Source organism: Cavia porcellus, unplaced genomic scaffold (genome assembly GCF_034190915.1).
Source record: "Cavia porcellus strain 051 isolate PalLab524CR breed Dunkin Hartley unplaced genomic scaffold, mCavPor4.1 scaffold_3, whole genome shotgun sequence".
Lineage (NCBI taxonomy): Eukaryota > Metazoa > Chordata > Mammalia > Rodentia > Caviidae > Cavia > Cavia porcellus.
In genome coordinates this window covers 31978150-32001747 of record NW_026947486.1, presented here as the reverse complement: position 1 = coordinate 32001747, position 23598 = coordinate 31978150, and the positions used below count along the sequence as shown (strand labels likewise).

General features: G+C 34.4%; 1 protein-coding gene across 1 annotated transcript in view; it reads right to left on the bottom strand.

Moving 5' to 3' along the window:
• Positions 1-1203: 1203 nt before the first annotated feature.
• Eda2r (ectodysplasin A2 receptor) overlaps positions 1204-23598 on the bottom strand; it is a 44721-nt gene continuing 22326 nt past the window's right edge. Inside the window, 8 exon segments of the mRNA XM_063245554.1 lie at positions 1204-1283; positions 1286-1421; positions 1424-1528; positions 1530-1588; positions 8673-8843; positions 10495-10541; positions 18839-18865; positions 19558-19736. Coding sequence (XP_063101624.1) covers positions 1204-1283; positions 1286-1421; positions 1424-1528; positions 1530-1588; positions 8673-8843; positions 10495-10541; positions 18839-18865; positions 19558-19736 — 804 coding nt within the window.

The window sequence follows — 23598 nt, the reverse complement described above, 5'->3', positions numbered from 1 at the left end:
AAAGTAGTGAAAGGAAATGAAGTCTGCATGGCCCAAGGAATAGTCAGGAACCAGGGAGACTGGAAATGATTTCTTTATATTGAGTTCAAATCTACTGGTATAGCTCTACAACATACTATTGCCCAAAAGTGAGATCTCTGCATCAGTCAGTGTATAAGGGAGGACTACAAATTCTTGGTGTACAAATAAGTTGAGAATCCTTAATCCAAAATCCAAATTACTGAATGCTCCAAATTTGGAACTTTTTTGAGCAACACAATTTGCGCACCTTGATCTCACATAATTGATTGTAGTCAATATGCAAGCATATTAAAACACTATAAAATCACCTACATACTGTGTCTATATGAAATGTATATGAATGCTGGTTTAGATATTTGTCCATTCCTAAAGATACTGCACTATGTATATTCAAATCTTCCACAATAACAAAAAAATCAAAAATGCTTCTGGTATAAACAATTTAGATATATGGCATTCAAAGTATATTATAAAAATATATCTAAGAATAGATTGAAGGCTTTAAAGGGAGAATTGGCTTAGATTAAACTGAAGTTTTGAAGGTATTTAGGATGACTAGTTTAGTATCAATCATGGCTTTTAAATGTATAATGTCCATATCTTCTCAGGTAGGATATAAGGGGAAGTTATGGGGTAGGTGGAAATATCTTAGCTCATGGAATATGGAAATGAGTAGTGTGAAAAGTAGTTAATTACTTATAAGTCATATATATATACACATTTAACTGTCTCATATTTAAGGCTTTCAGAACAAAAATCTATGGATTATCTGCAATGGTGGAGTTGGATGAGCTCTCGAATGAAGCCCTAAAACCTTGGCTCTAGCCTAGTTCTGCCATTGAATCACTCTGTGATTTGTGGTAAACTACTGTTGCCATTTCCATACAGTGAGGCTAATATGTCCTGACTTGCTTACCAAAAATGCACAGTGTTACGAAGATGAGATAAATGCAGTATAATTTAAAGTAATACATAAATTGTGACTGAGGACAGTCTAATCTAACCCAGAAATGCAGTATTTGACTGACTTGAAGTATTACTGTTGCCTCAGTTGCTCCTCCAACCATCACTGTTCCTTGTGTACAGCTGTTCTTTCACTCAAGCCCTTCTAGACTACAGGGGGAAATTACCTAAGGATGCTCTCTAATGTCTGAATTTTCTGTCCCACCTTTCCAATTCATTTCAGTAGAGTTGACAGTTGAGAACTTGAAAGAGCACATTGAGCTCTATCTTGTTTCCACAGCTTTGAGCTGACCCACCAAGGTCTTACCTATAGGATAGGTGGCAGAGTTGGAAAACTTCTGTAAGTCCAACTCCATGCATTCAATGGGGGTGTGTATCCAGTGAGAGTGGCTGTCCAAGACACAGAAGGCCATGATAAAGTATTCCTGTGAGGGTGTGGGAAAGACATGAATTGAGCCCCTTCATCATCCAGAGTGGGATTAAGTGGTTTGTTCTCAAAGATGTTCTCACTCAGTGGGTACTCAGGACTGGGCTCCTGGCCAGGTAGTAACAGGGAAGAGAGAATCTTCTGCTGCCTCATCAGCCTCAAATTGCAAAGCACATCCTGTATCTCAAAGCAGAAAGCCAATGAATTATGCAAACAATGGTGTTTTCTCAATAGGGTACCTTGTCCTAGGCACAAATAAGGAGGGGTCTGGGAACTAGTATCACTCTTTTCCACTCTGGGAACCAGAACACATAGGTCAAGGTTGATGTGACATGCAAGAAACACACCTAAACTGTAGTATCAGACTGAGTCTATCTTTTGCTGAATTAAGGAAACAAATCAATTTCTTCAGAAAACAAATATTTTGTGGAAAACAGATTTTGAAATATCATACAGCCATGATTTCATCTCTAGGTGTTATTTCTGTGTATATTACATTATAAGACAAATTAGATTTTGCAGATAGAATTAATTCATCAAGTTTAAATTATGGAGAGGGCACTGGATTATTCAAATAGGTCCAATGTAAGACTTCACATCCTTAAACGCAGGAAAAATGTCAGAAAGGACAAAGAGAGAGTATTGGATAGATGTGGCACCAGAAGGATTCAACTTATCATTGTTGGTTTTAAAAATAGAAGAGAGACATTAGCAAAAGAATGTGAATGGCTTTTAGAAGCTGAGAGTGGCCTTCAGCTTATAGTGAGCAAAAAAATAGGGCTTCAGTGGAATAACTGCACGGAAATGAATTCAGCCTTCTGCTTGCATGATAAAGGAAACAGACTCTGCTTTAGAAGCCTAAGAAAGGAATATTGAATTTACAATATCTCAGTCTTGTGACATCCTGAAAATTTATGGAAAGTGTGAGACAATAAGCTATTAAATATGTGGCAATTACTTATGGCAAAGATAAAAAATAATATAACCATGTATGAGTCTGATTCAAAATCAGGTTGGAAACTGATAGAATATTGAATGTATATGAATTTGACTTACCCACTATGGTTATGGTTTTGCTCTATATTAAAATTATTTGCCAGTATTTAGTAGAATTCTTATAAAAATCTAGATTTTTGACTACTTTGGAATGTTTGCTTTTTATTTTATTTTAAAGAGAGTAAAACTAAACACAACAAAGAAGAACAAAGCAGATCAGAAGAAAAAACAAATATTTCAAAGCATGACAACAGGAGATCATCATTGGCTATCAATTGTCTCTTGTTTTCTTCTAAGTAGTTGTCCATATATTCACACAATGAATTCATATGCAATGAAATAGTATTAAACTGATCAGAGCAGATTGATGAAGGCACTATAGGCCTTCAACACCAGACAATAGGGAAATCAATAATGGCTGCCATAATATCTCTCATTCTCTTCAAAATAGCTGTTCATAATTTCGTGTTTGTTGAAATTAAACAATACAAAACAGAATAAAATCACTCTGAACAAAGAATAATAGTATTGCTGTATTTCACAGCATGACACTATGAAATTAGCACTGGATACCATAGTGTCTCTTTTTCTTTAAAGTAGCTATTCATTTCATTATCATTAGTCAATTCTCATAAACAGTTTAGGATGAGTTCTATGCATGTATGAGTCTCTACATGTATAACTACTCTTTCTGTATTAGAGGGAAAAACAAAACAAAGCAAAATACAACAATTTCCTCAAAAAACATGAAACAAAAAATTAAATAACAATAGCAAAGAGCCCAAAACACTGACAATATAGGCATTCCAAACAAGGTTGTAGGAGCATAACTAGGGTAGCTATTTTACATAATAATTTTCAAGAGTTCCTCAGATAATCATACAATAATGTGCACAATTTTTCCAATCCTATGAATGCTAACTTTTTGTTCCTAGACCTTATAGAATTTGTAGCACAATCATCTTAACTATCCTATATGTGTTTATACAATTTCAGATATTTTTTTCTTTTTTCCTTCCTTTTTGTTTTTCCTCCTTTTTCCTGAGATATTATCTTTCCCCTTTAAGCAGATTCTTACCCTTTCATTTTATTTGTTGAGTACTTTGTATCTTATGTAGTTTTATCATTACTTATACTAGGAAGACTATACGGTATTTGCACATGTAAGTTTGATTTATTTTACTTATGAATATGGTCTCAAATTGTATCCATTTACTTATAAATATCTCAATGTGCTCATGTTTCTCTACATTCCTCTGTTGATGGGCATTTAGGTTGTTTCCAAGAGCTGGTTATTATTGTTGAACCATCACTACATTCCTGGCATGAATCCCACTTTTTCATGATGTATAATCTTCTTGATTATTTGTTGCATTCTATTTAACAATATTTTATTGAGAATTTTTGCATTTATGTGAATTAGAAAAATTGGCCTGTAGTTCTCTTTTTTGGTTGGATATATCTCAGGTTTTGGTGTTAGAGTAATATTTGCTTCCAGGAATGAGTTAGGGAGAATTGCTTTCCTCTAAATTTCATTGAAGATTTTGAGGGCTGTCAGCATTAAATCTTCTTTGAATTTCTTGTAGAATTTCATAGTGAATCCATCTGGACCTGGGCTTTTCCTTGGTGGTAAGGATTTGATTACATTTTCAATTTCATTAATTGAAATTGGGTTATTCAGTGGTTTTACATCTTTACCCAGTTTTGGTAATTAATATGTTTCTAGGAATCTGTGGATTACTTCTCTGTTATCAAACCTATGAGAGTAGAGGTTTTTGAAAAAGATGTTAATGATCTTAATTTCCACAGGGTCTGTAGTAGTTTCACCCTTTTCATTCCTTGTGGCATGTATTGATTATTTTCTTTCCTTTTTTTAAATCAGGTTGGCTTGGCGTTTAATAATTTTATTTATTCTTTCAAATAACAAACTCTTTGATTCTTTGATGCTTTGTATTGTTTTTTTTTTAGTCTCTATTGCACTGATTTCTGCTCTGACCTTTATAATTTCCTCCCTTCTTTTGGCTTTGAGCTTGACTAGCTCTTCTTTTTCTAGATATTTGAGGCATAGCATCAGGCTGTTTATTTGTGTTCATTTGGTTTTCATTATGTTGAAATTCACCAGAATAAATTGTCCACTGAGAACTGTTTTCATTGAGTCCCACAGGTTCTAGTAAGATATATTTGCATTTTTGTTTGCTTGTAGATATTTAATTTATTCTTTTGTTTCCTCTGAAAGCCACTGATTGCTCAGGAGTGTATTATTCAATTTCCATGTGTATATTGTTTTTTCAGTTTCTTTTGTCATTAATTTCTAGTTTCATGGTGCTGTGATCCAATAACATGCATGGGCATTTACTTAAGCATGTTCCGTGGGGGTAGTATATGGTCTACTTTAGAGAAACTTCCATGTGCTACTGACAAGAATGTGCATTCTGATGTTGTTGGGTTGAACACTCTGTATATGTCCACCAAGTCTATTTGTTCACAGGTGTGATTCAGTTTTGTTATTTCTTTGCTAATTATGTCTAGTTAATCTTTCCCTTTGTGTCACTGTCATGTTAATGTCTGCTGTTATAGTTGTTTTATTACTTATTTGATTTATAATTTCTATTAATATTTGTTTTGTATGCCTAGGTGCTCCCAAATTTGGTGCATATATATTTAAGATCGTTATTTCTTCTCTTGACATTTTCCCCTAATTAGTATGTAGTGGTCTTCTTTATATCTTTGGATCATTCTTGGCTTGGAGTTCATATTTTCTGCAAACAGAATAGCTGCACTGCTTATTTTTTGGGTTGCTGTTGCACGAAGTATTGTTTTCCATCCTTTGACTTTCAGTCTATGAGTTTCCTTTTGGGTTAGATGAGATTCTTGTATACCGTATGGTTGACTGTTGTTTCTTGATCGATTCTGTCAGTCTGTTTTATCCATTCTGCCAGTCTGTTTCTTTTAATTGGTGAATTGAGGCCTTGTTTAATATTCAGTTCTTATGCTGAATTTCTTGGATGTTGATTATTATATGGCTAGGTGTAGTTTTATTTTGACTATCGTAATTTGAAGTTCTATATGCTTCACTGATCTCTATGCCAGTTTCCATTCTCCTGTTTTGGAAATTTTCAGAAGTTCTGTAAATAGCGTCTTGATATCATTTGTGTTGTCACCTTCTTTTTCATTTATGCTTATCAATCTTATATTATTCTTTGCCTCATCTTGAAGCTTTTGAAATGTTATTACCTGATTCCTTGTTATTTTTAAAGATCTTTATTTCTTGTTCACTAGCTGCAATATTGTCTTTGAGGTCTGAAATTTTATCTTCACTTTCATTGAGGTGGTTTTGTCAACTTTTGATGGAATTTTTGATTTCTTGTATATCTGTTTGAATCTGCTTCATGCATTCTGTTTGTTTCTTATATTGTTTATTGAGGTTTTGCATCTTTTTGCATTGTTCCTATAATATTTGAACTATGCCTTCTTTAGATGCATTTAGTATTTCTTTCATTACATTTAACATTTCTTCTTTTACCTGGGAGATTATTTCTTATCTGAGTTTTTTATAGCTTCCCAGTGTTGTTTCCTTACTTCAGTTGCTATCATTTCAGGAATTTCAGGTGTAAAGTTTACATTTTCTTTTATGTCCATGTCTCCTAGTCTTGCTTGAGTAGGGCTTGAATTTTGAGATTGCATTTTTCTCCTTCATTTTGTCATTTTCCTATATGTCTGTGTTTTCAGTGAAGTTCCAAAGCTTACCCTTAGTGCTGGTAATCAACTGGCCCACCTTTGGCTCCTGGGCAGACTGTAGGTAACTGCTAACTGCTTGGAGGTCACTGGGCATGGCCCAGTTAGTCCTGTGGGGACCTCCCTTGAACCTCTGATTATTTGGGATGCTGGCTATGGTCTCACTGACTTGGAATGAATTTTCAAAGCTTTTCCATGTGTTGATGTTCAACTTGAACACTTTTGGCTCCTGGGACTGAATTCAGGCCACAGATATCCACTTGAATGTCACTGGGTGTTGCTCAGTTAGGCCTGTGGGGATCTCCCTTGCATCCTCTCGAGATTTAGGACACTGTGCCTTGTATTACAAGGTGGGAACAATGTTGTAAAGCTTCTTCATGTGCTTGGATTCAATCCACACACGTTCAGTTCCCAAGACTGAGTTCAGGCCCCTCCTAGCCCTTGGAGGTTGCTGGGTATGATGGTTACTTTTGAAAGTTTGGGAAGTTTTGGAATGTTGAACATTTCAAATTGGTAACACACAGCTAGAATTGAGTAGTACATTCCTTTTTCAATAGGGGATTCAGTTCTGTTTTGCCACAGTCTCTACAGCTTTCTCTTACACCTCATGGTGGATCTGATTCACCTAGTATCCGCACTTACACAGTGGTAGCATGTTTGTAAGACAGTCACTCCTGATAAAGTCTTATCTGAACTAAGAAAAAGCTAACCTTCCTTCCCCTTATGGAGCTTGTAAGGAAGCTGTTTTCCCTCATATTCCAATGAGGTACATTATTATCTTGAGAATAAAATGGGAACAGAAGAATGATATTCATCTCTTCCCTACTAGGGAAGTAAAAGAAGACAGTTGATACACATGTAGTCCCTTTTAATCATCTTGCCAAACCCTAGAGCCCAAATACTTCATTGCATATATTTTATGCCCATACTCAGGACTTGCAAAGCAACTCTTATTTGAGATATGGGCATCTTGTGTAAAGACAGGATAGTCCAACCTGAGTCATCATGTCCCAAGAGTGACCAAAAAATAGAGAAGACTGAAGTAGAGAAGAGTCATAAAGAGACAAAGGGAATTTATTTTTTCTTTTGGTTTCTCATATCAGAGAGACAAAATGATGTTAACATATGTGAGTTTGATTTATTTCACTTATGAGTATGATCTCATGTTGCGTCCTAGAAATGCCTGAAATTTATGTTTATGGCAGAGCAGTACTCCATAATACTAAAAAAACCTTCTTTTTCCATTTCTCAGTTGACAGAGATTTGGATTGTTTCCAAGTTTCAGCTAGTACAAATTGTGTTCCTATAAACATAGGTTGCCATAAATTGGACTCATGTATGTAAATATCAAATTGTCTCTGTAGTATGTGGAACTGAAAGAGTAAATAAGGACCAAAGTGTACAGTAGAGATTGTGAAATGGGTATAAATTGTTCAAAAGGAAAGAAGAACTAGCCTGGGGAATGAAGGAAAGAAAGGAAGAGAAAAGGAAAACAACAATCAAATAAAAAGAATAAATTGGGAACAATGCTTTGCAAATAGGGATGAGAAGATGAGTTCAAGGGAGGAGAGGAGATTAGGAAAAAAGAGAAATCACAGTACATCATGTACAGGTACAAATTCCCTATGATGAACATGATTATGTATATCTAAAATGTAACAATAAATATAATTTTTAAAAAGACAAAGGGAAACACTATGGGCTATGAAATGCTACATTTACCTCTTTTTAGGCAAAGAACACATACAGCTAAATACATCTGCTAGATTTTTTCAAGATGGACTGACAGGATTGAAAGGAAAGCCGACCAAGTAGCTCTATTTAAGAGGGACATTTTCATATAAATAGAGTAAGGCTTTTAAATAAAATGTAGTTTCTTTGGGCCCAGGATCCAGTAAACTGAAGAAGACTGCTGCCCTTCCTTAAATCTTATAAAATGTATCAGCCCTCTTACTAACTCAAGTATGTACTAGTCTGTGTTCATGTTTGAGTATCCTTGTGTAGACCTCATTTCCCTTAATGGTACTGAAATTACACTGAAGCATACTACTCTTGGCTGAAGTAACTTCTTCTTTGTTCCAGAATGGTCACCATTTAATTTCATCCATATTTCCCCCCATGAAATACTTGGCTAATAGATGATGTTGTGTTGAAAACACATGACAGTGATTTCTGTCTGGAATAAAAATAAGGTAACTTCTCCAAAGTTGCATTATCAGTTAGATATTGATTTAGACTCTGGGTCTTCTGATTTCTTTCCCATGAAGTTATACATAGTGCTCCTATGTGATGTCTTGGAATCTAATGAAATATGTCCCTAAAACTTTCAATGTTATTTCATGTCATTTTTAAGTCCCTTTGCTTTGTATTGCCATCTCAGATAATTCCACAGTCCAAAACTGGAAATAACTACCCCTGGGTTTTTTCAGTATGGTAAAAGTAAGGCCCATTAACTCTTAGCTCCTCAACGTTCCTCTCTTCTGCCAATAAGAACCTTACTTCTGATTCATGTGAAATGCGAAGCAGCCACCCTTTCTATGCTGGCAATTTCTATTGAAGAACTGCTTGCAGTAGAGGAAGAAGAGCACCACAGAGGTCAGGGCAAATGTCACCAGAAGACTGTTCATGAGTGTGACAAGTGTGGCCTGTTTTGGGAGCACTGTGGGTACATCCGCCTTCATTAAGCTCAGCTGAAAGGCACCTGTGGAACAAAAAATTAGGAGAGGTTAGATAGTGTGGGCAGTCAACAGTCACACTGACGCTTGGCCTGGATTTCCTTAGGTCATGACTCTCTACCTCAGGCCTTCCCCAGTTATTACTGACATGCTGGTTTTACTTCTTTGGGGAGTAGTAAAAATAACAAAGAACAAGCAGAAGTACTCACACATACTGCAAGCATGATGCATATTAGTTTCACTAAAGATTCATGTATTCTATGGTCGTGACATATCTAGTGATAAATAAGCACAGGATAAATTAATTCTAATAAAACCCTAAGATATATTACTATACAGTATTTAAAGTAAATAACATATCATTAATATAAAAAATTCACAAGGGGAGAAAAATGGATACCCAAGTTCATAGCAGCACAATTCATAATAGCTAAGTATCTGAAGTGGCCTATGTGTCCATCAGAATGTGTGTGGTATGACTCATAGAACAGTCTTAAGTAAATGCATATGAACTGAAATTATCTCATGCATGCTTTCAGACCATAGGGCAATAAATTTGGAGATCAATGGCAAAAGAAACAACAAGAATTTCTTAAACACATGGAAAGTAAATAATACCCAAAGGGTCACAGATGAAATTAATGAAGAAATTAAACAGTTTCTACAATTAAATGTTAATGCCAATACAACATACTGGCTCTGATGGGACAAAATTAAAGCAAGCCTACAAAATAAACTTTAATGGTGCATATTCATATCAGGAAAACAGAGCAAACTAAAAAAAAAACTTAATATTCTACATAAAGCTTCTAGTTAAGGAAGAGAAAGTCAAGGCTAAAGCTCATATGAGGGAATAAAATATAAAGATCAGAGAAAAAATAAGATAATGGACACTGAGGAAATATCAATGAATTGAAGTGTTTTTTTTGAAGAATTAAATAGAGTTGGAAAAAATTGAGAAATCTGAACAGAATTTTATCAAAAAAGAAGGAAAAGACTCAATTTCATGAAATTAAGGATGAAATCACAAAATCACAACAAATACTGCAGAAAATCAGAAAATCATCTATAGTTAATTCAAGAATTTACATTCTCATAAAATGGAAAATGCAGAAGAAATTTGACAGTGTTCTAGATACACATGAAATACCAAAGTTGAACCAAGAAAATATAAATATTTGAAATAAATATCAGTCAATGAAATTGAAATTGTTATTAAAACTCTACCAACCAAGAAAAGTTCAGGCACTGGTGTGTTCACTGCTGAATTCTTTAAGAAATTTAGAGAAGACCAAATATGACTACTTCTCAGACTCGTTAATGAAACTGAAAGGAACCAGTACTCCCAAATTCATTCCTGGAAACAATCATTACTCTGATACCAGAACTGGAGAAGGATTTAAGCAAGAAAGAGAAATGTAGACCATTTCCCGTAATGAACATAGATGCTAAAGTCCTCAAGAAGATACTGACAAACAGAATACACCAAATCATGTAGATGATCATACAACATGAACAAGTAGGATATATCCTTAGAATGCAGGTATGGTTCAACATATATGAATAAATCAGTGTAACACACTGTATTAATAGAACCAAATACAAAAGCCATGTGATCATCCTACTAGAGGAAAAAAAAAAAAAAACATTTGACAAAGTTCAACATCCATTCATGACTAAAAAATAACCTAAAGAAAACTGGAATACAAGGTCTTTGTTTCAATCTAATAAAAGGTATCTATGACAAACCAACAACTGACATCATACTAAATGGAAATAAAATTAAAAGCTTTCACTCTAAAATCAGGAGCAAGACAAGAAGGTCCACAGTCACCATTCTTACTCAATATAATTTTGGAAACATTATCCACAACAATTTGACAAGAAAAAGAAATAAAAGGAATAAGGATAAAAAGGAAAAAGTTAAATTATTATTTGTAGATGACATGATACTACATATAGGAGACCCTAAAACTCCACCAAAATATTTTTAGCTAAATTCAGTGGCATACCTGGATACAGATTCAACATTCAAAAATCAAATTGCCTTCTTAGATAAAATAACAAACTCAATGAGGGAGAAATTGGGGAAACAACACCTTTTAAAATAGCAACCAAAACACCACCTGAAACACTTAGGAATTGATCTAATGAAGAAAGTAAAAATGTCATTACACTGAAAATTGCAGTACTCTGAAAAAGGAGATTGAAGAGGATGCCAGAAAATGGAGATATATCCCATATGTTTGGGTAGGAAGATCCAATATAGTGGAAAAGGTAATACTCCCAAAGTTGTTATATACATTTAATGTAATCCCAGTCAAAAGCCCAACAGCATATCTCTCAGAATTAGAGAAAGATTTTCTAAAATTCATCTGAAATCAGAAAAGAACTACAATACTGAGGACAATTCTGGGCAACAAAAACAAGGCAGGCGTCATCACAATCCGGGATTTAAAATTATACTACAAAGCTACTGCGATTAAAATCTAGCTAACTAATAAGAGAAAAAAAAAAAAAAAAAAGAACCAAGCCAAAAATCATACAACAGATTTAAGGATCATTGGAACAGAATAGAAGAGGCAGTAACAACTCCGTATGTATTAAGCCACCTCATCTTTGAAAAAGGAGCTAAGCACCTTCACTGGAAGAAAGATAGCTTCTTTATTCAATGGCACTGGAAAAACTGTCTCTCTACATGTGGAAGATTAAAACTAGACCTATATCTTTCACCATACACTAAACTGAAATAAAACTGTATCAAAAATTTAAATATTAAAAGAGAAACACTAATCCTGCTGGAAGACAGAATAGGTAGGACTCTTGAAGACATTGGGGTAGGCAGAGACTTTACGAAGAAAACACTGAATGCACAGCAAGTTTCACAAATAATCAAAAACTGGGATGGCATCTTACCTAAAAATTTTTCGCAGCAACATAAGCCACCAAAAGATTGAAGAGACAACAGAGAGTGTGGGAAAACTTTTTTGTCAACTGTTCTTCAGACAAAGGACTATTTAGAATATGGAAAGAATTCAAAATAATAAGATCACCCAAATTTAAAGACCCAATTTAAAAAAAAGCACCTGAGGTGAAGAAGTAGAAATGGCAAATAAATATTTGAAAATATATTCAACATCATTGTTCATTTAAAGGTGCAAATTAAAACAACCCTGATATTCCATCTCACCCCAGAAAAAATGGCTATTATCAATCAATCAACCAATAACAAATTCTGGCAGATCTGTGAGGAAAAGGGAGCCATTCAACATTAGAAATCAATGTGAATATTCCTCAAAAACTGGGACTAAAGGTTCTATTCAGCTCAATTATTCCCCTACTTGATTTCTTCAAGAAAGAATTAAAAGTTTCCTACCACATAATATATGCACACCCATGTTTATAGCAATATTTGTTTGTAAGAACTAAATCCTGGGAACAATCTAAATGCTCATCAACAAGTGAATGGATAAAGATGATGTGGAGTTTTTTTATACTATGTAGGACTACTCTGCCATCAAGAAGGATAAGCTTGAGACATGTTTATCTAATGCGTGGCAACTTGAGATCATACTGTTAAATGTAATGAATCTAATACACATGTGTAAATACCACATTGTTTCTCTGGTGTGCGAAATCAAAAGTGGAGATGAGGACCAAAATATATTATGAAATAGGAAGAAAATATTCAAATGGAAATGGGAGTTAGGGAGGGGTGAGGGGGCAAGAAAAGATGGGGAAAATGAGACAAGAAGGCAAAAACAGAAACAGAGCTTTTCTAAATAAGGAAGGGAAGATGAATAGAAGGGAAGGTAGGGAAATAGAAAAAAATTCAAGTCATATCATCTATAGGTAAAATTCCCTATGTTGCATGTGATCATTATTTTTATGTACAATGTATCAATAAACTTCATTAATAAAAAAGAAAATATACTATTAATACTCAATGGAGTACTATTTTGTCATAAGGAATAATAAATTTATTTGTTAGGAGAAGTGATTCACTTTGACATCATAATTTTGTTTTTTTATTTTATTTAAGGAGAAAAAGACAAAAAAAGCAGAAAAAGGGTACAAGTTATACAGAATTTCAGAAAAAAATAAACAGTAGGAAATCACTAGTTACTGCATTACATATTGTCATCTTAGAAATATCTGTTCAAGTTACAAAATTAAAGCACATAAAGTGGACATTCAAACAGTGAGACTGCAAACAGTTCTGTTCAATGATCCAACAAAACTCAGTAATATCATTGTCTATCTTATACACTTAAATATACATGCAGTTATATTGTTTAGAGCACTTTCTTTTCCTCTCTTTTGTACAATGACTATTACACATTTTGGGTTTTATTACTCCCATGGTTCTTATTACTTTTTTGGAAGAGAGTAAAAACAAATGTGACATAACAGAACAGAGTCAGTCAAATCAAAAGGGTGGACATAATACACAATGTAAAAACATAATACAAGGTGATCAACAATGGTTACCATAATGCCTCCTGCTATCTCAAATAGAATTACCTATATCATCAGTTATAATAAAATTGAACAAAACAGTAAAGAATGAAACCAACAAAAGCAAAACATGGTAAACATTACAGGTCTTCAAAAGTAGATAATAGTCAACCAGAATGGCCATCATAATGAATCCCACTATCTTCACAGCTGTTGCCTAAACTTTCGAACCTGGTACTATCAAGCAAAACAGAATAGAGGAACATCAGTCAAAACAAGATGGTGAGAGCAATACAGGGTTTCAAATCAAGTTAATAGAAAATCAAAGGGGGTTACTATAATATATCTTGCTATTTTTTATTTATTTTTCCCTTATTAAAAGGATAAAAATATAAAAAGTAAATAATAAAATGGAGATTGAGATAAAGAGGGCATAACAAAACAGCACAGATCAGAACATAACCATTTAAGCAAAATAGTGTTTCACCACAAGATAATCCCGACATAAAAGTAGTTACCATATTGTCTCTTCCCTTGAAACCTTTGAGTATAACTTCGTATACTGTAGCATCAAATATATCAAAACAATGTAAAACCATTCAAGAGAATGACAGTATTACACGGTATTTAGAATCAACTAATAGAAAATGAACAATGGTTTCTGTATAATCTCCTTGTCTGTAAAAGTTTTTGTTTATACTATCACATATAATAAAATCCAATAAGATACAACATGTTAAGACCTGTGGAGACAGAAGAACAAAACTTGATGAGACTTCAAAGCAAGATGATATTAAATCAGTGTTACCTATTATGACGTCAGTTTCTCCAAAATAGTTGTTCCTAACATCCAATCTTCTCTGCCTCATTTCTGTTGAGCTCTTTTTCTGTCATTGGTTGTCAGTTTGTCTTCTTCATTTTGTTTTCTGCTCCATTAATTGTGGCCTCTCTGCCACTGTTTCTGGAATCTTTGTAATTTTCTTTTTTACAATATCCTGCAGTATTCTCTGTAGAGTTGAATTGGTGGTTGCATATTCCCCTAGTTCCTCTTTATCCTGGAAGCACCTTGTTTTTCCATCAATTTCCAGGGATAGTGCAGTGAGACTGCAAACAGTTCTGTTCAATGATCCAACAAAACTCAGTAATATCATTGTCTATCTTATACACTTAAATATACATGCAGTTATATTGTTTAGAGCATTTTCTTTTCCTCTCTTTTGTACAATGACTATTACACATTTTGGGTTTTATTACTCCCATGGTTCTTATTACTTTTTTGGAAGAGAGTAAAAACAAATGTGACATAACAGAACAGAGTCGGTCAAATCAAAAGGGTGGACATAATACACAATGTGTATTTTCCCTCACTCACTGCAGGATATATCAATCTTGGCTGGAGGTTATTATCTTTCAAAGCTTGAATTATTTCCCCCCATGCTCTTCGTGATTTGATGGTTTGTGCCAAGAAGTCTGCTTTAATTCTGTTGGGTATTCCCTTGTAAGTGATCTGTTTCTTGTCTCTGATGGCTTTTAATATTCTGTTCTTATATTGGATTTCTGGTATTTTGATTGTTATATGTCTGGGTGTAGCTCTGTTTGGGTTGTAGGTGGCTGGGGTCCTGTATACTTCATACATCTGAGTATCTTTACCTTTTGCTAAATTAGGAAAATTCTCCTGGATTATTTCTGTGAGTAGCTTTTGTAGTTCATTTGTTTGTGTTCCTACCTCTTCTTTTATGTTCTTAATTCTTAAGTTATAGATCCTCTTATCATCTTCTAGTCTTTGTATTATTGCTGTTTGTTTCTTTGTTATTTTTAAGAAGTTTTTCATTTCATGCTCCCATATTACAAATCTGTCCTCCAGTTCAGATAATCTATCTTTATTTTCTTTCAAGCTGTTATGCCAGTTTTTGATAGAGTTTTTAGTTTCTTGGTAATCTCTTTGAACCTGCTTCACGTATTCTATGTTTTCTCTATTTTCTCCATCAAACAATTCCCCCCTTTTTTTCTGTTCTTTCATTCCACCATCTGTTTTTTCTTGGGTGGTGCTTAGCAATTCTCTAACTATTCTGATTATGTCTTGCTTCAGGTCATTAATAACTTCATTCCTGAACTTGTCTATGAGGCTCTGGAGGTAGTGCTTTATGTCTATTGGTGCCATGTCTGCTATTGCCTGTTCCTCAGGATTGGGGGACAAGGAGCCTTTCTATTCCTCCCTCTTCCCATGTTCTTTGTTCCTTATATACAAGCATATACAGGAGGCCCAGCTTCCTTCCCTGTCAGCCACAGTCTGTTTTAATTGCACCGGCTAGGTGTTCCTGCCCACTGCAGTGCACCAGGGAGTTACAGACCAGGCAGCCTATGCAGGGCCCACCCCTCCAGATCAACCTACCGAAGGCTTCACTGCTAGGGTGCACCTCCAGGCACTGGGACCTGGGTTGTGCTAGCCTACTGGGTCTCAGCCAGCAGTGTCATGTAGGCTAGGCACTGCTCATCAATCCTGCTTGATAGGGGGATGTGTGACTGAAGTCACTACAGCGCCCTGTTCCGGCAAGTCTGCCTTGTCCCAGAATGTCCTCTGTTGGAGCCTCCTAGATCGTGGAAGAGTCTCAGTTTCCCTCACTCACTGCAGGTCGATGCATGGCTCCTCGCCCGTCCCACTCTCAACTCCGTTCACCGATTCCCATTCTCAGAGCTTTCACACGTCTCTCTCCCTGCCAAGCCAATTCAGACGCTGCAGCGGTGACAGGAAACCCAAATCACGGCTTCCAATGATGCGGGCTCCAGCTTCCACGCTGAGGCTTTATCTGTTCCTGTTATAGCACCAGGATTGCATTCCCATTTGGTTTCTCTCAGCCCAGTTCGTTCTTGGGTCAGCAGGGTATATCTCCTCTTTCTTAGGATTCCTCACTCTGCACCATTCTTGGATTCTAAGCTGGGTCTCTCAGAGAGCCTTTGTAGCTGCTGCTATCTGTCTGCCATGTTCTCCTGGAAGTCTCAACATCATAATTTTGAATTAAATAAATCAGGCACACAAGTTTAAATATTGCCAGGTTTCTTATATATGGGAAACACAAAATATCAGTAAAGGGCATAATAAAAGATACATAATAGGAAGTGAGGTAGCTCTTTTACAAAAAAAAGGCAACCCACAGATAAATGTAGGGTACAAGGGAGGGAAAGGAGGTCATAGGAGAATTAAGAAGTGTTATGCACATGTACAAGTTCCCATAAGCAATGTAATTATGTACTGCAAATATGAAGTAATAAAAAATATTGAAGCTGAAAATAACATATAACTTGATATAATTTATGTTAAACTATTTATATTATACAATTTATTATAAACATTTCAATATGCAAAATAATAACATTTCTCAGAAATATACGTATATGACAAAATAGTAGCAGTATTAAAAATTAGGGGACAGTATGGTAGAGACATACTGCTCAACAATTAGCCACTTGTCTCTCTTCATTATCATTACATCCTTTTTATAAAAGTCTTCTGGCCAATACAATGTATATGTTAACAATGTGTGACACTTCTACAATATGGCAATTTAAAACCAGTATTTCTCCTCTAACACTTCTCCTGTGCCATTGGTCTGTAATCTACACAGTCTAAAAGGCATAGTCACACAACGGAAAAATACCTTACAATAGTTGACTCTCACTGTACTGACTCGCTGTGATTTGAAGTTTTATTTATTACTGTCAAGAGGATGCATACGATTTCAGGAAAGATATGTGACTGTGTGGGTAGGGAGAAAACATGATTCAGAGAAGGAAATGAAATGTTATTTAACTTGTGGAATCTTTGTTCTTTAAGAAGATCTAAAATAAAAATATAAAATGTTATGATTTATATAAATATAAAATGTTATTATCTTTGTATCTTAAAAATTGAGCATTTTAACTTCTAATTTTCTGTACACTTTAAAATATTTACATGTCAAATATTTTCTCACTTCAAGACAAAAAACAATAATTTATAAAGAATAAAGAAGATAAGTGGTAAGGGGCTGGGGATTTAGCTCAGCGGCATAAGCGCCTGTCTTGTAAACAGGCAGCCGTGAGTTTGATTCCTGGTACCGATAAAAAGGAAAAAGACAAAAAGACAAAAAGACAAAAAGACAAAAAAAAAAAAAAAAAGATAAGTGGTAGACAAAAAATTCAAATAAAAGGATAGTGATGTAGGCATATACTGGACTTGAATTCTGAGTGTCAGAATGATGAAAGAGCTGTTAAATATTAATCTGTGTTTGACAATATCCCCAGGCCACTTTATAGACGAATCTTGAAAATACATTGTTTCTCCCCTCTAGGATCATAAATAGTATATGCCACAGATAGTTAGAATAGTTTGATTAGGTTATGAGAAGTAAGAATGATAAAGGCATCAAACAGCTAAAATAAATGGTGTAGAAAAATTTGTCTCATTATGTTGGGCTCACATGATCATAGTGTAATTTTATAGTGTACCAGAAGGTGAGGAACTGTACATACTGACAATACTGTAATACTATAATTACTACTGACCTCTGCTTCACTACATTTTTTTCAGGTAGAATATAGCTAATTATATGTGAAGCTGTGATTAAAAATTATGGGGTTTTTGCTCTAGATCATATTAAAAAAGATTTGGATGCCAGTGACATAGATGAGAGATCTAGCTTGTTCTTGTTTCAACTTTGATATCAGCTCAGTAACATTCTGACAAGTATCTTCCATCCACATAGGCTTTTAGGGGATTATATCTCCAAATATCAGGAGATTTTTGGTTTTTTTTATGATTTTTTACACAAGGTGTCACTGTGTAGTTCAGGCTTGTCTTGAACTCACAACGTAGCCCAGGCTAAACTCAAACCTTTGCCTTCCAATTGCTGGGATTCCAGTGTGTACCACCACGGCTGGTTACTTGTGGAGATTTTAATAGGTGGTCTGTAAAGACTCCTCCATCTCTGATAGCCTAAACTTAATGGGACAAGGCCTGATACCAGTCATAGTGTTTTGTTGTTTAATGGGTACAGATATTCCTTTGAGGACATGAAAATATCTTGGAAATAGAAAATGGTTATGTTTGCACAACACTGTTTATGTGATTAATGCCAGTGTACTATACAACTTTGTTCAGCATTTTAGGGCTCATAAGACCTAGGAATTTCTTTATACCTTGTAAAGCAAAATGACAATAATTCATTCATAAGGGTACATAATTCATTCATAAGTGTACATTATAATTGGTTGTTTTTAATATTATTTCATTAGATCTAGACAACCATGCATAATGTATTAAGAAAAATGATTTATCATGAGTCATATGTTTTCATATAAGGAAAATGTGGCTCAGTTTGTTTGAATGATTAGTAGAGGGTTATATAGTGATTACATTGTAAAACCAGAATTCAACTCTAACTCATTCTTGTGCCATAATATTCCATAGAATGAAGATTAATGGAGTACTCATCTCCTCTACATGTGCCTTTTCTTACCCTGCCTTGCTGTCACACTATGGGCTTTGGAAGAAGGGAGAAAATAGAAGTAGATACACACACTGTACCCCAGAAGTGGAGTTTTTTGGTAGAACCTGTGGTTAGAACAATAAGGAATGGAACAATGATGAAACAAGCATTGCACTCATATCAGTCCTTCCTAAAATCATAGGTAGCTTCAAATAACTTTCCCTCCTAGAAGCCTGAGCCTACTTCTCCTGATAAGCTTTCTACCTTCATGTTTAATTCTAACTCAAAACCTCAGACATTCTCTTTCTTCATTCACCACACATTATAGGCAAAAGGTAGCCAATTTTACAGGACATAAGAGAGGTGCTTTGATCTCAACTGCTTTGTAATTTATTCTATGCCTATATAATGAAATTTACCTTAATAACTGTTTCTAAGATGACAATGTGTGATCTATTAACTGGTGAATTCTTACTGTATATTTTTTTCTCTTGAAATTCTGTATTACTTCTAGCCTTTTATTGTTTTGCTTTGTTTAGTTTTATTTTTTCTCTTTAAATAAATTTTTAAAAACTTGGCTTAGGCTCCAAGTGCCAGCATGATGAAAAAGCTGTTAAGTATTCATCTCTGGCCAACAATGTCCTGGACACTTTAATGAGTGATCTTGAGAATACACTATTTCTCCCCTCTAGGAGCCCAAATGGAAAAGATTCAGAGATTAGAATAATTTGACTAAGTTATAAAAGATACAGATAGAGGCATCAAAGAACTAAACTGAAATGGTATAGAGAAGTTTGACTAAAAATAATGGGCTCACCTGGGAAGACAGTCTAAACAGATCGCATTAGAGATACCTGTGGAGTTGGTCTTCTGGGCACAATTCATAACAGCAAATGTGATGGAAGTCTGACATCTATGGTGGCCCCAGTTGCTTTTGTACCTCTGGGGAGGACAGACTATACAGTATGCATCTTGATCCTCTCCATAGCCACAATCCTGCAGAGAGATGGGAGTCATTAATGTTCTCTACAGAAGTTTACAGAAAGGACCACCCAAGGGACAAGTGATAGCATATAGAGTAGTATTTTTAAATTGCAAATAGAAGGCCTATTATTAGGTCATAAAATCATGTACTATTTCTGCCCATTTTCTATTTTGTTTGTCTTTCTTTAAATAAAAAAAAAGTTGCACCAAGAACTGAAGATTGAAATAGATCAAAATAAAATAAAGTTATCAAGTATTATAGTGCACAACATGAAATAAAGCATTTATATCACCATAGGCTAGGTTATGCTATGGCAAAAATTAATCCCAAAATCTTTATACCTTAAGAGAAGAAAAAAATATTTCCTCATAACACTTACCAGGTATTTTCTAAGTTCTACCCTGTATCATCTTTACTGGGTATCAAAAATGCACAGGTTTCATCTTTGTACTGCCATGATAGGAGTATCAAAGTAAAGAGAGCGTTGTGAACTCTGCACACTGGCTCTTAAAATCTCCCCAATCCTAAATGACCCATTAGTTTGCTCTTAGGTACTAGGCCAAAGTAATCATTCTACAAAAGGTATAAACCTTCAATGAATCTAAAAAATATAATTTTACAGTTTACCAGAAGGTGAGGAGCAGTATATACCTGACAAATCACTATAATTACTACTCACCTTTGTTATATAACATTTTTACAGCTAAAAATAAAATATAGCTATGTATGTATCAGTTTGAGATTAAGATGATTTTTCACTTTAGGTCATGGCAAAAATGGAATGAATGTCAGTGATAAAGGTGAGAGATAAATGATCTAGCTTGCTCTTGTTTTAACACTGGTATCAACTCAGGTGACACGCTAACGGGTATCTTCCATCCACATAGGTTTTCACCTAACACTTGTGGAGATTTTATTAGGTGGTCTGTAAAGATTCTTCCAATTCTGATAGCCTAAGCTCCATAGAAGCAAGGCCTGGTTCCTGACTGACACAGCGTTAATTTTTGGTTGATTAGAGGGTACAGATTTTCTCTTTCGGAACATGAAAATTTCTTGGAAATAGAACCTAGCGATGTTTGCACAACACTGTGCATGTGATTAATGGCAATGTATTATATACTTAAAATGGTTAAATCACATACTTTATCTTGTGTATTTTACCAAAATTAAAAGTGAATAATAGTTTAAATAGATGAATTATAAGACACATGATCTGCATTTTGAAAAGGCTATTAGGTAAATGGTGGAGCCTCCATAAGCATGAGTCTCTCAATGACAGAGAAATATCCTCCCACTCCCCAATATTGTTGGAGTTAGAAATACACTCACATAATCTGGTACATTGTAAAATTTTAATATCTCTTTGCTATAGTGGTTGGCATTACCTAAATTAATGTTATACAAGTTACATTTTCCCAAGGTTGTAATAAAAATGAGCACCAGCCAGCATCTAAACTCTCCTGCCCTCCTATTCTTTTATTTGCTCATTCTTGACTTATTCAGTCTTATAGCCCTGTTCACAATAACCCCATCTCTGTTGTATTCCAGGAGAACATGACATGGATTATCATTTTACTTATAATATAATTCATTAGGAAGAAAAAGGTTTCTTGGAACCTCTGCTAGCTTATGTGGAACATGAGAATGGTGATAGCTGCTGTGTCTGCTTTACAAAGTGGGCTCAGGATCAAAGTAATAGGAAATATAGTGTGATGTGGAACATGAGAATGGTGATAGCAGCTGTGTCTGCTTTACAAATTGGGCTCAGGATCAAAGTAATAGGAAATATAGTGTGATGATGATAAGCCCTGGCCTAGTGTCTGCAAGATCTGATTTAATGCCCACCTCTTCCATTAACCAGCAATGTTACTTCAGAGAAGACACTAGACCTGAATTTTCTTGTGAATCAAATTGTAAATAATTTTAACTCATATTATAGGATCTGACCTAATAAACAAAGAAAGTATCCCAATAGGGAAAAGCTAGACATTTTTTTTTCTGTACTAGGGATTGAATTTATGACCTCAAAGTTACCAGGCAGGCATTTATGCTACTGAACTAAATCCCTGATGACATTTTAAATAGGTGTGTTAAATTACTGAACAACTAAGAGAAAAATAATGTAATTTGATGTATTTCTTCACTTGACAAAATAAGAATAAATTTCAGGTAAAATAGACATTTAAGTATACAAAAAAAACCCCTCATAATTATTAAAACAAGTGTAGGTGAATTTTTCATTAATCTGGAATAGAGAAATCTGCCTAACTGTAACCTAGAAGTCTAGATTCTGTAAGGTAAAGATAAAAAATGGTAATTACATAAAAATTTAAGGAAAATTTCATATGACAAAAGATTTTGCAACAAAGTCAGAAAATATCAAATAAAGAAAATACATATATCTTACATCACAAGCTAAAATGTATATCCCTAATATGTGGAACTGAAAAACTCAAAAACAGCAACAACTCTGGAGAAGGCAAACATAGAATTCATGAAAGTCATAAATTGTTCTTAAACAGTTGAAGGCTAATCAGCTTCACTTGTAATAAGGAAAATAAGAAGAAAAAAAATAATAAAGTACCATTTTTTGGCCATCAGATTGACCAAACTGCACAAGTCTGACAACTTGCTATGTTGATAATGCTGAGGGGAAGCAGGCCACAAACCCATACAAAAATGATTGAACAAAATTATACAATCGCTTTTTGACCTAATAATCTTGTATTTAGTGATCTATTGCACAGATACAATGTCAGAACTACAAAAAATTCATGCATGTGGCTACTCAGTGCAATACCACTTATAATAGGAAAAGACTAGGAGTAACCCAGTGTCACTAGAGAAGACCCTGAATAAAGTATGTAACATACATAAGGAAATGTTTTGCAGTTGTAAAAAGGAATGAGGACTATCAGTGAATTAATATAGCATATAGATTTTCTAGATATATTGTTAAGTTAAAAAAATGAAATGTTCTAACTTTTTATTCAAAAAGCAGGGATTTGGTCCAAGTACACACACACACACACACACACACACACACACACACACGCACACAGAGTTCTGCTTGCATTACAAAAACAAACAGTACACTGATATGTCATCAAAGTAAAATGAAAAACAAAACAGAACAGAGCAGAGAGGAGGAGAATTATCTGAAAAAAAAGAAAGAAAGATGTTGACTGGAATAAGAAAATAAATGAGTGCTTCATGTACATAATTTATTGTATTTCATACATTTCGATTTAGGATTATATAAATATTTTACAATAAATATAAAACAAAATTAAATTCAAATTAAAGCAATCTCCAAAGATTTTAAACTAAATAAAATTAATAAGCTTTAAATAAATGCGCATATATACAGACTATATATGAGTTTAAAATTTTACACACACTCACACACACACACACACACACACACACAGCACCTGTCATTGTGCCTATCACATAGTAAGTTCTCAGAGAACGTTAAGTACTGCTTTTACAGAAAAAAATTTTAACGATGTAAATTAAGTACATTAAGAATATTAAGTACTGTTTTTAGGGAAAGCAGATTTTAAAAATGTCCAAAGCACTGGTGTCTGAAGAACTAAATCTTCATTAAGCTTTAGTCATTTATTAAGAGAATAAACTGACTGATTGATTTTTTTTGCACTACTCTTCATAGTATTGATGGACTTAGGAAATTATATGTTAAACAACTAGCATGTACTATTCTGGAAATGCTATCCTGGAAATTGTGACTAATGATTGAAACAGACAAAACTCTCTGACATTCATGGAATTACATATTTGCTTATTCTCCATAAAATATTTTAAGATCAAATTGTCATCGCTATTTCATAAATAAGTAAACTTCAGGCATAG